Raw genomic sequence first — 18,383 nt, 5'->3', positions numbered from 1 at the left:
GTCTGAGGTCTCTTGCATGCGGGCGCCGAGTTCCCAGGACAAGGAAGCGGTCAGACTGAATCAATAAATCAAAGTCGAATTTTTTTTTATCCTCGCCTGGCGTGGCTGCTGACAGTGGACCAACACCCGTGGGAATGGAGTTAACGTCTGCTGGTGAGGTCCTCTTGCGTTGGGTTTTTAATCACGAGTAGGTTCGTACTCATGCTTTGCTACGATCGTAAAATATTTATAGTTCAATATAGTGAAAGTATTAATAAGGTGCTAATAGTGTGAAAACAACTACGGACATATCACAAGAAAAATTGTTAATTCAAATTCTTAGTTATGAATTAAACAAAGTTAGGTACATGTCTATTTTATATTTTTACCTGTGATGCGACTAAGATATATAGTCATATATGTGAACCATACTGAAATCTTAGAATTCTCCACACATAACTTATTTTTAAAATATTTATAATTAAGCTGTTTTAACCATTGCACATTCTGGAATAATAAATTTTAAGCAAAATTCTGCGAAAGCACATATCACCACTCAAATAATATTATATCATTAATAAGAAAATTTCATTGCATGGACTAAGAAGAATCAATCCCGACAACATAATCCCTAACAAACAACCTAGTACAGGCTAATGCATTCATCCCATTATACATTCTCTAAACTGCCGACAATGTAAGCCTAATAAGTTTGCAACCATTCTGGCACTGCATTCGTGATTTCGAAATCTTTAAATAAAATTTATTTTCCAATGAACAAACTTGACCCTTTGTCCATTTAATTAGTCATCCTGCAAAAAGAAAAAAATACATTGTCTTCTAAGTATACTCGACTATATGCAAACTCTATCTTTAGAATACGAATACTGGGAATACCTATTTCTTCCCACCCAAAAATGCTAATGTAATAAATTGTAAAAAAATATCAGAAGTGTAAGTTTGATGGACCGGAGAAAATAAAGAAATATTAGTATGAGACTATTTTGGAATATCCGAGCAATGATAGCTCAAGCTAAAATAAAGAATGATAGGTCAAGCTAAAATAAAGAATCTCATTGATGGGTACAAAACTTTCGGTTTCAAAAGAACAATATTATGCTTCAACAGTTCAAGCGCAAAGAAAAAAGAAGTCCATCAAGATAAAGATAAGCTGTGATTAACCTCCCCAGCCCCAAAGAACACATAGATGTGCTCCGATAGGGCCCAATAACCAACCGGCTTGACTGCTGCTAACAAATGAAACCTGCAAGAACCAATGATGCTGTGCCCTGATATCATGATACTCCAGTGTCATTAAGAAAAATGCACACATAAGATCAGAATGCTTCCAAAAGTTCACCTTCTCAAGTGCCTGACCATGATGTTGGAGCTCCAGGTGACGTCAGGTTGTACTGCTAGCTTAGCTACTCTGCAAGCTGATGCCCCTTCACGCTAACCCCATGGCAATCCTTGGAGTAAACAGCCTGGAGATGAAATAACAGAACAGACACGGTGATATTGCTCCTAATTGGTGGGTGTACATTCAACGAGGCTCAAGCCAATCTCAAATCAAACGGCGGGTATGGCATAAGCTCACCTTGGGATCAGGCTGCAAAACGACCTCTAAACGATGATTTGGCGAGCCCCAATCCTGCAAGAACACAAGCAAGCACACTGTTAGTTTGGCCATATCGTTAGTCAAGCGTCAGGTGCTGCAACCGGTTACATTCTTCTTCTGGTGGATGTGTGGTGCTGGGGCTAGAGCTTTTCCTCGCACCTCAACTTGTGGAAGCGGGAGCCACTGGCTGTGCTGGCCATGCCCCAGGTATTGGGGCTCTCCGGCACAACGATGATCCTAAGAATCCGAGAATTAGGTTGCAAGGCAAATTGCACACGGCAAATCGCTCTGGCTAGGCAAGAACAGGAGAAGTAATGTGCTTGAGTAGAGAGATACACTTACGCGTAGCACCTTGATATATATCGTCCCTGCATGGGCCGGCGAGCATGAGCGGCCAGTTTTGCAAGATTTGCTGCTGGCGGGAACGTTGAGGATAACATCGTCCACGGCCTTCCAAGCACCAGCATTATTGAAGACATTGTTCGCGGCGCTGCATGTGTCCGTCCAAGATCTGATGCAGGCAGCCGCGGCTACCATTTTGCGTCGGTGGAGGAAGCAGCGCACCGGCGGGGATGCACTTGGCCGTCAAATCTCTCCGGTGAAGCCATGGCTCCCATCGGGTATTGGTGGAGGTCTGGAGGAGGCAACACAGCCAGAGACAGCGACCACCACCGCACCCTTCTACTCGCTCGGCACTTCAGCAGGCGCCGCCGTTTCCTTCCCACTCCCAACGTGTTGTCGTGCTCTTCTGCTGCCCGGGCGTTGAGCGACGCTAATGTTATGAGTCAAGCGCGCGCGGGTGGGATCTAACCGCAGAAGGCCCACCGGCGGCCCACCACTGCCGCCGCCGCTCGCCATGCCGTCGAGACTGCCGGAGTTAGGGTTCCGGGGCTGCCGGGGTTAGGGTTTGGGGTTGCCGGGGCTGCTATGCTGCCGGACCTATAGAGGATCGCCGGGGGGTCGCCGGACCGGCGGTGGGGACGGTCGAGACGGCGGCGAGGCAGGGCGTAGGGGCGCTGCCCGCCGGGGCGGTGGGGGATGGCGGCCGGGCAGGGTTGGGGGTGGGGGAAGTCGTTTGGGACGGAGTTGGAGAAGGAGGAGTTTGGGACGGCGGCGAAGGCGCCGAGGCAGCACCAGAGCCGGTGGGCTGCGGTGGAGGTGTGGGAGCTCGGCCGACGATGAGGACGGCCGATGATAAGGACGAGGGCCGGGTTAGCGTCGGCGGTGGCAGAGGGCGGAAGCGCCGGGACGGCGAGCGGCGATGGAGGCGGGGGAGCGCGGCCAACCCACTCGCGGCCCATAGCGGTGGAGGGGGGGGAGCCTTCTGCGACGCTCCCCCTCGCACTCACATATGTGACTGCAAATAGCCCCCTCGAGCGACACCGCGCCTATGTCTGCCTCGTCATAGCCTCCTTTGATGTATCTCCGGGACCAAGAGGAGCCGTGGGGAAGGACAAAAGGTTGATTGGAGATGAGAGGCGATGAAAATGGACTGGCGCGGCGCAGGGAAAGCGATGGTAGATGGAGGGGGCCGGGGGCATGATTGGCGAAGCGCACGTATTGGCAGATGGAAGACAACACGTGATTTGCATATCGATTGATTGAATAAGGGTAAGTATACAATACTACATGTCAGCGGTCTCATATATAGGTTGTCTCATGCAGATCCATGTAGGATTTTTGTTGATGTGGATGAGAGAGGGGGAGGAGAGAGAATGAGGTAGTTGCTTCACGAAACAACCACCTCATAGGCTAAAATTAAGGACTATGAGACCACTTACTCACTATTGTACAAGTTGTTGTCGTCATACTATTCATAATATTTCTTTTTTTCACTCCAGACATGGTACTACTACGAGATAAAAAAATAATATTGTAGAGGTTGTATGTTCAGTCATCTCAAGATGATATGTCATTGCATAAGACCGCCTATTAGACGGCTCCAATGTACTTGCCCCAAGTGTTTGGTGGGATTGACGGGAGAAGGGAACAACGTTTGGGCCTCGGCCTGTCTGTCAGATTAAGTAAGAGGACGGAAAAGAAACGGAAGGAGTGATCGTGAAGGCGGGGCCGCTCACCTCGTGCCCTAGCGCCGCCGTGTGGCTCGCTGGAATCATACTGACGTTGTGATTCCGATCGCTGCCGAATGACGCTCGGACCAGGAGAGATAGAGAGGTCAGTCCGTTTTGGGGGTTAAAGTTGGGAGCTAGAGGGTGGAGTGGTTCTTCACCTTTCGCCACCATCTTTCATTGTTGTTGCCTTGAGCTCCACTGACAGCGGCCAAACCTGAACCTTCTTCCAGCAAAGCAGGGCCACTCACTGCATTGACTCTATGAGGCATGCTAGCAGGACGATAAGCCATGGGGGATTGATCGCACGAGGGTTGAATTGATCAAATGGCTCTCGTTAGGGTGTTATCACGCGATAGGACGACGCGATCCAACGGAGTGTTGGTCGCAGCAGGTACGGCGATTGGCAGAACGATGTATGGAGATTAGATCAAAGGGGCGTCGGTTGTCACGCGGCAAGATAGAGCGACTCGCACGGCAGTAAGATCACAGGTGGCAAGATGATTTGCGATGAGTGCGGGTGAAAGCTCAAACAAAATGTCGAAACTGGCATTGCCGGAATCGGATGGAGGGGATTTGAAATGCGTGGCGAGAATTATGGCGTGGGGTGGAGTCTAGGATTGATATACTACATCGCCATCAATTGGACGGCAAGGGATGTGCAGGATGATCAGCAGGCCGACTGGCAACCAAACCAATCAAGCGGCCCTCAGTTGCAAAGCGGCAGATCAATGAACATCTGACGGTGATTAGATCGCAGAAGGCAAGAGAGTTTTTTAACCTTTTCTATTCAGATTTTAAAAATAATTCCTTCCAGATTTTATTTCCACGACGTGACCCTTTTGATCACACCGGGCCGAGTGGCGCGACAGGACAACGCTGCCGCGCCATATGCGGCGGCATGACAGCCCTGCCACAGTGGCGCTGGCGGGGCGCGGCACCCAGCGTGGCGCTGGCTGGGCCACCGCATGTGGCGCGACAGGTTTTCGCGCTAGAAGGGATGGCGCCATACCGGTCAGCGCCCAGTCCTCCCCCTCCACCTCCCTCACTTCCTCCTCTTCTTTTCCTGGCCGACGCGCCGCCTCCCACCCCGTTCGCCGCCGCCGGCCACCAGTCTACCCCAAATCGGCCGATTTGGGGTAGGAAAAGGAGGAAAATCATTCCCCGCCCTTGAGGGAAGGTACCCCTCTAAAAATCTCTTTTTCCTCGGTGGATGTGTTAGTTTTTTTGCATTACTTGGTTTATGATAAATTCAAAAATTATAGACGTAGGTGATATTCTCTTTGTTTTAGATGTTTGCTTTAGATGTAGTATTCGTATTGCCCACCGATTTGACGTGTATAATTAGTTGCATGTATTAATTTTTGTAGTTAATAATTGATTTTAGGTATACATAGTATGGTGTGAATTTTTAAAGAAAGTTAGGTTGTCATGTTATGTTGGTTAGCACACTTGTATAGAGTTGTTGAGCATATTAGACTAAATTGCATTGTGATTATTTTGTTTTCGAACACCATATGTATCATGCAAAGTTGGGATATATTTTGTAATAGTCAAACCAATGAAGTTGTAGTATACGCAAACTTTAGCAATATTCTTTTACATTATTTTTTCATATTCATTAATTGGTAATTGTGCTATGTATGTATGCACGATGAACAACCCACGCGATTGGTCCAAGCAGCTTGGTTATGGACATTACCCATCCGACTACGCTGCGGATGCCCCCGTTCCTCCTGCCCTTCCAGTCCTATTTTGTTCGTGACCACCAGGTGACATTCTGGCGGAAGTGAAGCAATCAAGGCATCCTAAAACCTCCTGGAGAGCATTCTACATTTGTAAGTGGAAGTCTCTGACCAATCGTTGCCATTGCTATTTTTTCCAGTGGATCGATGGCCCGGATACGTTCGATCCTAGGATCCAACTGTAACCATACAAGGAGTGGAAGACCGAACCGTGCAATGAGTTTAGACGGTGGGTACCTCCACCACCAAATCCCCCCTCCGATGACCGATGAAGAGAAGCAAGAGGCGCCCACAATGCGTGCAAAGAATCCCGCCTGGCGCGACAAGACTGGCGCGCCACATGTGGTGGCGCAGCACGGCCGGGCCCAGCCAGCGCCACACTGGCTGCCGCACCCCACCGGCGCTAGCATGGCAGGGCTATCGCGCCGCCGCATATGGCGCGGCAGCGTTATCCTATCGCACCACTCCGTCCGGCGTGACCAAAAGGGTCACGCCGTGGAAATAAAATCTAAGATGAGTTATTTTTAAAATATTAATACAAAGGTTTAAAATAAAAGAAATTCGCATGGAGCCTGATCGCACGTTGACATACCGTCTCCATCTCTAAACTTTTAGAGATAGAGATAGAGATTCACAAGCTATCCAATAATTGGGATTTATACTCCTACGTTGCCATGGGCCGAAAAATTTCCAACACAATACCACATTTTCCTAAAAAAATAGATTCATATTGCTGGAGGGTTATCGATTTATAATAACGAAAAATCTATTTAGAGAGCACTCTTCAAATAAGATTATCGTGAGTGCCCCTCTCAGCATGGTTCGTTTTTAATCCAACGGGCTCTGCACTTTGCCGGTCGATTCATATAGGACGGCCACCAAACTAGTGTGAGCAATATGAGTAGAGAGAAGATATTTTTCTCCTCCTTTCCCCTTCCTTTTTCAGATGCTTATCAAATCAGATACGATGGATGATGCAAGGGGAGGCCAATGGGTCGCGGCCAGGCCACCACGAAGCAAGGCCTTGGTGTGCACCCATGACGCGAGGCCCCAACGCATGTTCGCGACGAGTGGTGGCGGCGGCGGCTTTGACTAGGCAAAAGGCAGGGGTGGCGGATCCGACGAGGTGGAGCGGCAACTCAGGCACCAGGCCTGTGATCGAGTCCCTATCCTTGTCGGTTTTGGCTGAGTCAATCCAAATGTATCCGTTTGATATAAGGCTACAATCATATCTATAATCCCGCAATCCCGCTCGAGAGAAAATTGCAAATTTGAAACTCCAAACAACATGTTTCGCAGTTTTGCCACTAATATTGACTTCGTAAAATTGAGACTCTAAACATATACAACTTGATTCTACTGCTATGGGTGTATTTCCTCTCTTTTTTATTTTTTATTTATGTATTTGGCAGGATCAAAAGATCATTTTATCCTTCCCACTTCATGCATGCATATCTTCCCTTTCATCTCGCGATCGAGTCTCTCTCCGGTTCGTCTTCCTCTTGCTAGGGCTAGCGGCCATGAAGCCCCGGCCATCCATGCAGCCAGCCCCAGGGGCTGCAGCTATCCGCGGTCACGCCCCCTCCCCCCCTCGAACTTGGCCGCGGTGCCGCCAGCCCACCCGCCTCCAGCCTGGCAGATGCCGCCAATGACCACTCCGCGGCTGGTTCACGAGGGGCCCCCTCGGCCACCACGGGCTCGCCGAAGCACATGAGCACGAGGAGGCGCGACGGGTGCAGCGTCACGGCGACGAGGTTGCGGCGCAGGAGGCATTCTACTTGTGATGATGTTGCCGCCGACACCAAGGAGCGTGCTAGTGGCGGGCTTAGGCCAGTTGGCGATCGATGATGGCGCTGGCGCCCATGAGGCGGCGATCGGCTACGAAGACGGCAAGGTGGGAGCGCCTATTCGGAGGGTCACCATGGGGCCTCACTGCTTGAAGAGCCTCAGTAGGAACGGCTCCACGTGGGCGGCGGAGTGGCGCAACCACATCAGGTTGCTGAATAGCGGCACGGCCACGGGCCCGGCTTGAGGTGGCGGTTCCTGGCATCCGTGCATTACGCCCAGGCGACGACGGTGGCCTGCCAACCTGTCTGCCTGCCTAGGCGACGGCAGCTTGCACGCCTGCCTGCCTGACAAGGGCGGCAGCGGCAAGGCAGCACGCCACGCCTAACGTATCAAGTGTGGTGCATAAATTAAAGTGGAAGGGTAAATGGTCATTTCATCCTGCCAAATACATGAAAAAATAGAAAATAGAGGAAATACATCCAATAATAGTAGTAGAATCAAGTTGAATATGTTTAAAGTCCTATTTTTATGAAATCAATGTTAGTAATAGCAAAACTGCGAAGCGCGATATTTGGAGTCCTAAATTTGCAATTTTCTCCTCGCCATCCTCCATATCTTGCGCTCCTCTCCTCTCTCGACATGGAAAGAAAGAGGCAAAGGCGACGAGAAGACAGCAACAGTAAACCCTAGGTTTCGGATTATATAGAACAGTCGAGGGGACTATAAACGGCCGTGATCGCCTTAGATCGAACGGTAAATCCGAGACCGTTCAGGCTATGTCTTGTGGGCTGGGCCGGCAAAGATTATTTATTTTATACAAGTCTTGGTCAGCCCAATTTAAGTCTTCTATAAGCAGTCGGCCTTTCCTCAAAATGAAAAGGCAGTCGGCCCATCACGCGAGTTCCTCAACCTCGTGTTCGAATTCGAATTTTGAACTTTGAAGCTTCGAATTCACCGTCTCTACTCTGAACTCCGAAGTCTGAAGTCCGGACAGCCTGTTGCTTTTGCTCCAAACGCCTCAACGGACCATTGCCATCGCTCCCTACCTCCCTTCCCCGCGGCACGCCATGCGGTCCCGCTTCCTCGCCACCGACTACTGCGCGCCGTCGCCGTCGGCGGCCGCCTCCTCCGACCGAGCCCTAGCCCTAGCGTCCTTACCCTTCCCTTCCCTCCCCGTCCCGACTCTTCCTCCCGATCCTCACCTCCCCGACCCGCTCCCCTTCCCCGCCGATTTCCTCCCCGTCGCGAGCGTCAATGGGGATGATCTCGACTCGCTCCCCGTCGCTTCCGCGCTCTCCGAGTTCCTCGCCTCCGTCATCCCGCAGCCCCTACCTGTGCCGGATATCTCCGCCGCCGACGAGGTGAGCCCGCCGCGCATTCGGGGTTCTCGTTCTCTGGTCGTGTGGGTTTAGTGAGGGCAGCTCAGATTGGTGATGAACTGGTGATTTGTGTGATTTTGGTCAATGCCGTACGTGCTTCCATGTGTGGAATTTTGTGGCATTTGTGAATCACTAGAACCCTGGATTTTTCCGCAGGGCTTGGATGATTATCTCTACGATAGGGGTGTGTATGGCAAGGGTTATAGCTCGACGGTTCCTGTTGCTTTCAAAATCCCCAAGGCAAGTGAAGCTTTATGTTTGGACTCCGTACATTTTTGGGCTCTGTTCATCCACCCGTGGAGCATTTCTGAAAGTTGTGTGTGTTTGTTCAAGGGATTGGACGAGATGAGCTGCGAGAAGGGTGAGAAGGAAGAGGGATCCAGTTTGGGGCCCTCCGCACTTAAGAAGGTGATCGAAGTTTCTGCTTGTTCTTTTATGATGTGATTGTTTCATAGGAGATTTACGTGTAATTTCTGCATAATATTGTGTTAGCGACGTGAGCTGTTGAAGGAGCTCAGGTTTGAGGTTGTAGAGGTCGATCTCCTGCCGGTAATATTTATTTCAGTGGTATTGCCTATACTGTCATGCAGTTTCCTGCTCTGGCTCAAACTCTGTTGTTTCGTGGTATGAAAGGTTTTGCAGAGAAAAATTGCATCGTTTGATGATGAAGAGCCAGATGGTGGTGTCACCTTTTCGTTTGGTCTCCCAGACGTGAAAATCCATCTGGTACTCTACATCATCCCATCTAAATTTTAAGATATTTACTCTGCATTCCACATTTGTGTCTGGAGGTGCAATTTAGTTGTGAGAAATGAATGAAAATATCATGCTTAGATCCACAAGCTCTTGGCATGTCACATCTTAATTAGGATCACTAATCTACTTTTATGTTTGGAGCTGCAGTTTGGTTCTGAGAGAGGGATGTAATATTGTGCTTAGACCCATAAGTTCTTGGCACATATATGTTAAATGGGAATAATTAAGGTCTACTGTTTTCAAATAAAAGTTGATTGTTACCTATTTTTATACTATATCCGTGATGCATCATGTATGCACGATAATATAACACAGGATTTCTTCAGTTCTGTGTCTGTGGTTTCAAGAGTAAACACCTGATGATTAGGATGTCCATTTGCTGATCTGATTCCTCGTGACTATGAAAAGTATCGCATTCTTATACTATATAATTTATCAGTTTCTCATGGACTCTGAACTACCTTCTGATTTCTCACAGGATTTCATTGATATTGACACTGAGACAACAATAACATATCCAGCTGAAGTTGCAGAGTCAATTTATCAAGTAGAAAAACTCCCTGTAAAACATGACGATGACGAGGCCTGTCCTTATGCAAGAGATGGATACTGCTTGGAAATCGCGGGTCTAGAGCATGGCTTAACAATACCTCAATTGGAGATTAGTAGGAATTCTTGGGAGCTTGATGAATGCCCAGCAAAGACAGTGATATCCAATATTTTTCTTAATATTGCTGAAAACTTAAATGATGGAGCACAAGTTCATCTTCCATCATTTGACTCAACTGAGTTCTTGAGATCACGTGATATGGACATGTTGGCCTTTGTTTGCGAAGATGCCCCACATGTGGAGTATCAAGCGGAAAAAACAATTACAGCAAAGGATGTAGCAGAAATGGATCTTGTGAGGATCAATGATAATATATTACTCGAGAAAAAGTCAGCATTATACCCTCTCAAACCTGATGGCACCTGTTCAGACTTGCCTTGCTTCATGCTCTTCGAGAAAGTAGAGATAATCGACTTTCCTTCTGATGATGCCTTCAAGATGCTTGTTCAGTCAGAGAAGGCTGAGATGAATACATCTGATGAAATATTCAAAGATGATTTTGATCAAGCAAGGCGTTTCTATGAATCGGTGGTTAGCTCTGAGTTGGCTTTAGTTGATGATACATTCAAATCGCTACCTACGCCTATTTTAACTGATGATAAAGCAGTGAGATCAATGATCCCCCCTATAGAAGAAGTACTATGCTCCCTGAAACCACTTCCTCTATCTGCAGCAGATGGAATTTATTTGGATTGGCATCTTCTATTGGAAGGGCCATGCAGCCGGGAGAGCTGCTCTACTCATGCGAGCATGGTTGAGGAGGTAAAACCTTGCAGTTTAAGTTCTGAGCTGCAAATTAGTTGTCAGCAGACACCAGCTCTTGGCATTGATTTTCTGGAGGATTTTCAGAGAAGTGCGAAGCTTCAACATGAGGACAAGCAGAATGAGATTTATGTTCCTGAACCTATATCTCATGATCCATCAGCTAAGTTGGAAGCAGCTCAGAAGTATAAACAAGAAAGTGGTCATAGCCACATGGAGAAACCTTCAGAAAAGGCATCGTCGTTGCTTGGGTCAATGTCACAATCCAATGAGCTAAACTACTACTTGAATGTGAAGAATGGAACCAATAAAGTAAGGAATGCTGAGAATGTTTTTACTTCAGCCATCCCCCCTTCAAAACAACAAGCATTTCCCTTTTCAACCAGATCAAAAGTTAACAAACTCATAGAAATTCATCCTGTCAGGCTCTCAGATCTTATCCGAGGCCTTATCAAAGACATCCATGTAAATTATACATATGCTTTGCAAGAAAGTACATATTTCAGACATTCTTTCTCAGATGGGCAAGGTTTAAACATTTCAAAGCAAAAACTTCTTGAACTGATAACTGCAGAAGGTTCAGAAGGTTTGTACAGTCTCTGTAAAAATGAAGATAAAATGGCACTTATCGTACTGTATGCATTGAAGCAGGTTGCATATTACCTATGTTTCTTTGGTCTGCATGCTGCCTATCTGTATATAGGCAATTTGACTGTAAGCTTTGAAAGTATTCCTGAGGGGTTAAGAAATATTCAATGCTGCATTGGTGAAGCACGTTTGAAAGCTGAGAAGCAATTGTTTGAGTCTCATCCATCATTGTCTGAAATTGAGGCAATCCTTAGATCTAATACTCAGATCGGCCAAAAGATTCTTATAGTTTCTGATAGAGCTTTCTGGTTGCCATTGGGTCAAAAGCTAATTGCCATGAAGATGACATCTGTTGAGGTTGGAACATACCCTTCTGCAACTTGGATGCTAGAAGAATTATGGAAATCAGACTGCATTCTGCTAGATAGCAAGTAAGTCCATATGAATTGAAATTAGGCCGCATTTGAGCCAATTATCTGCGCTATTTCCTTGTCTCTTCAGTTCTGTTACTACTAATAAAATCAACTATAAAAACATATTATTTGGTTCTTTCAGTTAGCCGCTTAATTGTCATGATAACTTTTCATATTTATACATTCTTAAGCATGGTATGCCGCTATTCATATATAATAAAAGATGTATAAAAATATGCTTTGGATTGAAGGATCCTAAAGGCCAAATTTTGGTAGGATCATGAGTGATATGATTAATTGATTATAACTGGTGAATTTATTTCTCCAACTTTTGTATAAACTACAGATTTGTCCAAACAATATGTAATTTATGGTAAGATGCAATCAGTTCTCGTTTCAGCATTACAGTACACATGTTCAGTTCCTAGTTCTTTTTTTGATATAAAAATGTTATAAATAATCAGTCTATTATGACACTAAGAATCTACTACGTATGGTTAGAATTTAAAACTAGGTGAATGTTTCACATTATTTTTAACTGTATGGAATGTATGAATTGTTCAACCTTTTCTGTGCCAGTCTAGTTTCATTTATTACCACTTGTATATAACACAAGCCTAGAAGCATATTTTTTGTAAGTAGTTTGCCTGCTTACTTACTGAATCTTTTTCTAACCTTTTATTCTTTCTGATAATTACTGACACTTTAGCACTTTGAAAATTTTGGTGCACATGCAGATAGTGCATGGTGTAACATCTTAGAAATCTCATATAGGCCATGTCTACATGATAAAGAAAACATTAAAAAAATGTTTGTCCAAAAAGTTTCTTATCGTTTTCTGTAGACAGTTTTCTTTTGTGTGCTTTATGATTTTAGTGTGTCTGTTCTCACATATCATATCACTCGTGTTGAAAAAAAAATATCATATATCACTCATTTCTTTTCCATCCTGAAGGAACATTCCAGCTTCATTCCCTTTCAGTGAGTTTTGCATGATATTGGAATATGGAGGTCCAAATAAATCATCTACCTTGTTATCCCTGGCTCCCAAATTAGATGGTTTGCCACCACTGCATTTCCTGTATGTCACAGTCGATGGTGAAGACTTTCCAGTTGCTCTTGTCGAGGACAATCACACAGACAAGGATCTGAAATCCACATTGGTATCAATCACTCTTTTCCAATCGAACTAATTCAATCTTTATATCTATTTTGGTCCTGCTGTTCATAACTTATAAGCTTTTGCTTTATAAGCGCACATGCATCGAAATGTGAGTCTGGTTCTATTAATTGTTTCTATATCTATTATCCATTCAAGTAAATTTTCTTTATAAAACTTATTGATTACATATAAAGCTTAGAGTGTCTCTTTTCTCTCTAGGAGTTCCTAAATTCCTACACCAAAGATGGAGGTAAAAATATGCCCCTTTCTTTTCCTTTTTCATTTCTACGTGTCACTCTCCAAAATGTGTTCATATGTGTAACGGAAACATGCAAACAACTGTATTATCAGTTTACTCATAAAACTTTGTATCCATGATATCTAGTTTTGATGAGCATGGATTTTACGTGTTGGGTAATGAAAGTGGTATGGATTTTGAGGGTCCACACTCCACACTGAAGGCCTCAAATGACTAATGGGGCAGCAAATGTTTTTGTTAACACCGAAGAGCCTAAGTTTTCCTTTCGTGATTATTTGCAGGATGCTGTTGTGCATACACTTCAGAAAGACTTGCAGGAAAAGATGAACAAAATGCATATCGTTGATTCATTAAACTTTATACCAACAACAAACCAACAGGAACATCTGCAGGAAAAGCTGAGCAATCACCTCGCTGCTGATCCATCCAAAAAAATCCCTGTGGATGGTCAACTTCAGAATCAGGGAAATTTGGATGAAAAGAACATTGTTGATTCACATAACTTTGTGCCTGCAGCTGAACAGCTCGTTACCTTGAACCGAATAACCTTCGTCAATTCACAAAAAATTGTGCCTGCAGTTGAGAAGAGTAGCTCCACTTCTTCTGTATCTGCCATTGTGATAAAACCCCCCCAAGACAACCAATCAGCATCAGCTAGTGACTTCCCTCTCAGTGTGAAAACTGACAGCACCAAGTTAGGAAGATTGTCTGCCCCAGAGGTAGTGATTGTTGTAAATACTGGAAATCATGGAAAGCATATGCTGTTCTCTCGAAGATCATCTTATCAGCAGATACTAGCTTTGGAGAAAGAAGGAATGCAGGTTGTAGAGCGAGATGTTGATCTGCCTGTGGACCTAATACTTAGTGCTGCAGTTTGTTTACTATGGTATGATAGCAGAACCTTTGGGTCCAGCGAATTAACAATATCAGCGGACACATCCAGTATAACAAATTTTATAGAAGACATTTCTACCAACATTCTGATGTCACTTAGCTTCTGTTTCAGTGGCTGCATAATGGTAATTGGTTTTGCTCATGATGGAGAACTTGATTTTCCCTAAATAGAGTGGCCATGCCATGCCATTGAGAGCTTATGAATGCACATATGTTACACTTGTTTGTCTTATTCTTTTGTGCTATTTTTGGTATATTGTAACAGAACGGTTTGTATATTCCACTTTTGCAGGTCTTCGAGGTTGAAAACCACTTCCTTTCTCCTGTAATGGAGGCATCTGATTCTCTATATGCTTCAGCTGCTAGCCTAGACATGAATTTGCAGCTATTTTTCTCACAAACGCCCAAATCAACAGATCAAATCATTCTCAATTGCATCAGGAATGTTGTTAGGAAAAATCTGGTTCCTCCAGGTATACCTGAATCAGAAAGTTTGGCCGAATCATTCCTCACAGCATTCCCTTCAATTATTCCTCTGTCTGCACACATGATACTTTCTTCTGGTAGTCTTGTGGATTTCCTCGGATGGTCACATGAGCAACGCACTCAGGCTGTTGAAAAGTATTGTTTGCCACCACAGAACATCTGTCTCTTCAGTGCTTTGTGCAAATTTGGTGAGCTAGGTGAATCAGGGTCCGTAATGACTGAATGCTCTTCTGTAGATTCAGATATCAGTAGTGCGTTGTTACAGTCCACAAGGAAAAAGAAAAGGCGTGTTGTGGACTTTTCAGTAGCAATCAACGATCCTGCCTGCCCTAATCCTCGTGATCAATTGTGTGGTGATTATGAACATGACAAGGTGTTCTCACCATCTAAGTTAAGGAAATTCTCTCACATAGAGGATACAATGCCTGAGCTCCCAGAAGTCTTTATTGTTGATCAAAATTTGAATATGGGGAGGAAAGGTGTCTCTTATCAGCCAAGAAAACATGATGTGGACACAGTTGCTAGGAATCAGATGATAGATGATGACTTCATCATCGAGTTGTCTCCGAATTTCAGAACATACAATGAAAGGACTAGCAGTATGGTGGACACATGCAATTTCTCTGGGCAACCCGAATTGGGAGCTAAACAGCCAATCAGAAGCTCCTTTCCCACCAGGAGACCATCATTCTGCAGAGCTTCCAGCCATCCAACATTTCCATCAGCACTGGAGATCAATAACGAACCTTGTGACTGGGATGTTTCGTGCGGTCCAAATCAAACATGTACAGGTCATTTGCATGGGGATTTCACCACAAGCTCTCACAGAAATGATCTAGCCAGCAGGTATCAGGAACCAAGACAGGAAACAATGCAGAGTCCAGCAAGTTCTCTTTCTTTTCTGAAACAGGACTTTGGTTATTATGGAGCTTCACAAGGCTCAGGTTGGGAAATGGATTATCTAAGGCAAATGAATGAAAATAGAATAGCACGCCAAGAGCGATCTAGATGCAATGCTTCATCAGCAATGTCAAATTCAAGAATGAGAGATAGCTCATATAGATTTCTGAGTGCTCCTCCTATTGAATCTTTCAGTTATCAAAGAAATACAGACACTCCTTTGAGGGACCAGAACCCTTCAAATACTGAATCTTTCAGATATCGAAGAAATATAAACACCCCTGTGAGGAATCAGAGCCCTTCAAATGGGGCTCACAGGCATGGGAAAGGCAGAGGAGGAACTAAAGCACAGAGCCATAGCATAAGAATGGATTTCAAGGCACAGCCAAGTATAAATCCTGAAAAGAGCATACTGCCGTCCATCGAGCCTACATGGACTCCTCTTGACAAGCGAGCGAGACAGGTACGTTTGGATAAACCATTGCTGCATTTGGTGTCTACAATACATCTAATTTATATAGTACTAGTTTCATTTCTTACCAGATCGAAAATTTATGTAAGAAAAATTTAGAGATCCAATTTTACCTTCTGTAAAAATATGAATGCACACGCTGCGTATACTGTTGTTGTTTTTTTTTTCTGTATGCTAGTGTTTAGGATGCAACTAAGTTACTCTGGATAATCTTTTGCAGAAACTTTCATTTGCAACGTACGGGAAGGAAAAACAAAGCAAGCTGGTCTGGAGACATCAAAGCAGCCCTGGTGTTGGATGTGGCTTCCGGAAAAGATACCGGGAAGAAGGTACGTAGATTATCATGTCCGGTAACGTTCTGGGCACCCAGGCATGTCATTTGGAAGAAACGGTGCCCCCAATATGTAAGTTTTATGTTTTAATTGGCAAACATAATCCATGAACCATGTCTCAACAAGAACTTGAACCATCATGAACCTTGTGGGAGATGGAATGCGTACATTTGTCACTCCATCATCCGTCCATGTTTGATATTATTTTTAGCACTCCTGGGAATGATTGAATGTTGCATACTTGACCCAGGGCTCCTGTCCGTTCCAGCCTATGAAATTGTTCTGCCACTATCGCCCCATAGGTTCACGACATTGATACGATTTTTCACTTCGGTACCCTTGCTGAAACATATTTGCATTTCTGATGCTTTGCATTAACTAGCTGCTACCTTTCCCAAATTGTGGGGATATGGCATATCGCCTAAGGTGTGTATCCTCGGAAGTGCTTTCTTTATCCCACTGTTTAACTGCATGCCATAATCACATCAGAGACTGAAAAGTTCTCAGAATCATAGCTCAGGAGTCTGCTGCTTGATTCGATATACTTTGGTACGCCAAATGTTAGCCGGATGGGCCTTTGGACTATTTTCTTTACTAGACGGCACAAACACCCCGGGCGGGAGGTTCCATTTTTTGGTGAGCGAATAACTCAAAATTGACAGATACTAGGCCACATCGCTTAGAGAGAGAACCTCCCGTGTCCGAGTCGGGGACGACTGCCATTGCCTTTTACAATCTCCGGAATCAATTCGACACCTCTGCTCGTTGCCGGACTTCGTCCGTCTGCGCTGCCCACGACAGGGCACCATCAGCCCAAATCCGACGCGGGCTCGTCGTTCCGCGCCCTTTAAAACTCAGCAGCAGCAGCAGCCCCCATCGCGTCAAGTTCGATCGTGTCGCGTTCGTCTCCCGGCCTCCCTCATCTGAAATTTATTTGTTTGTTTTTTATATACGCTCGTCGACGATCGAGCTAATAAGGCCGATGCGGCCTGGAGGCTACTACCCGCGTGCAAACGGCAATGGCGGCGGCTTCCGCCACGGGGGAGGCCACCAGCCCTACCGCCCGCCGGCGCCGCCGGAGCAGCAGCAGATGACGCCGCAACAGAGGGAAGCTGTTCTGATGGCGGCCGGCCGCCTCGCCGCGGAGTACCTCGTGGACAGAGGCGACCTGCCCTCGGACGTGCTGGAGAACCGCCGCCCGCCTGCCCCGATCCCGTTCCAGCAGCAAGGCCCGCCCGCGCCCCGCTTCCACCAAGGCCGCGGCCCGCCGCCGCCGCAGCACCACCAGCCAGCGGGGCCCCGCCCGTTCCACTCCTTCCATCATGGGCAGCAGCGTCCGCATCGGCGGTTCGCGGGCCCCCGCCCGTTCCAATTCCACGGAGGCCACGGCCCGTTCCCGAAGCGGCCGCGCCAGGGCCCGCCACGTTCGTTCCCGTACGGCCCGCGCGCGGTGGCCGCTCCTCCCGACAAGGAGACGACGGGGTGCGCCGGCCAGGGCGCGGCGGCGCCCCCCGTGGCCAAGAGTGAAGTGCAACAAGACGAGGGGAACGTCGCGGTGGCCGGAGAGGCGGGTGAATCGCAGCCGACGGCGCAGCCGGGCAGTGCGACTAGCGGCGGCACGGAGCAGGTGAACGAGCCAAGCAGCAGTTCCCTTGGCGCCAACGACGACGAATCAAGTTAGAGGGTGTCCCAGTTTTTTTCGGTCCAGCTCTGCGTGCGATGAAAAGTCAGATACAACTCAGTAGGCTAGGCTAGCACGGTAGGGTTAGGACTTTTTTGTGCGTACGCACGGCATGGTCACTTGGATGCCCTAATCTGCAAAATAGAAGTTCTTTTTTTGAAAGACAGATGATATTCTGCGTGTCAATTTGTGAACTCACATGCAAGGAAGAAAACGGTAAAAAGCAAAAAAAAAATCACATTTATAATCCTTTATTGTTTTGTGCCTACCCACCGCCACCGGATTGGAATTTAGTTGCAGCAATGCATCAAATTTTTTTGCAATAGAAAAGAGCAGATTATATTCTGCGTGTGAATTTGTGCACTCACCGAGTCACTGGCCAAAACGGAAGATGTAAAAAAAACTAGTCCAGAAAAGGGGGGCATTCCGAGAATCGAACTCGGGACCTCTCGCACCCAAAGCGAGAATCATACCACTAGACCAAATGCCC

General features: G+C 46.2%; 2 protein-coding genes and 1 non-coding gene across 5 annotated transcripts; 2 read left to right on the top strand and 1 right to left on the bottom strand.

Moving 5' to 3' along the window:
• The first annotated feature begins 8,232 nt into the window (after positions 1 to 8,232).
• LOC112902638 (protein SHORTAGE IN CHIASMATA 1) lies at positions 8,233 to 16,479 on the top strand. Of its 3 annotated transcripts, XM_025971772.1 has the most exons (10): positions 8,233 to 8,560; positions 8,735 to 8,818; positions 8,912 to 8,986; positions 9,071 to 9,127; positions 9,212 to 9,304; positions 9,813 to 11,725; positions 12,663 to 12,870; positions 13,410 to 14,147; positions 14,315 to 15,871; positions 16,101 to 16,479. In XM_025971772.1, the coding sequence occupies exons 1-10, from the start codon at positions 8,267 to 8,269 to the stop codon at positions 16,215 to 16,217; spliced, it is 5,136 nt and encodes a 1,711-aa protein (XP_025827557.1). In that variant the 5' UTR covers positions 8,233 to 8,266; the 3' UTR covers positions 16,218 to 16,479. The 3 variants fall into 3 exon arrangements, with proteins under 3 accessions (XP_025827557.1, XP_025827567.1, XP_025827573.1); XM_025971782.1 differs by lacking the exon at positions 9,071 to 9,127 and having other exon boundaries at positions 9,221 to 9,304; XM_025971788.1 differs by lacking the exons at positions 9,071 to 9,127; positions 9,212 to 9,304.
• Positions 16,480 to 17,194: 715 nt separating this feature from the next.
• On the top strand, positions 17,195 to 17,893 carry LOC112898269 (basic salivary proline-rich protein 2-like). Its single transcript, XM_025966628.1, has one exon. The coding sequence runs from the start codon at positions 17,195 to 17,197 to the stop codon at positions 17,891 to 17,893; it is 699 nt and encodes a 232-aa protein (XP_025822413.1).
• Positions 17,894 to 18,311: 418 nt separating this feature from the next.
• On the bottom strand, positions 18,312 to 18,383 carry TRNAP-UGG. Its single transcript has one exon. It is a non-coding gene; the product is annotated as a tRNA-Pro (tRNA).

The sequence above is a fragment of the Panicum hallii genome, chromosome 1 (genome assembly GCF_002211085.1).
Source record: "Panicum hallii strain FIL2 chromosome 1, PHallii_v3.1, whole genome shotgun sequence".
Lineage (NCBI taxonomy): Eukaryota > Viridiplantae > Streptophyta > Magnoliopsida > Poales > Poaceae > Panicum > Panicum hallii.
Note: the sequence above shows the minus strand (reverse complement) of the source record. Positions and strands in the feature narration are given on the sequence as shown.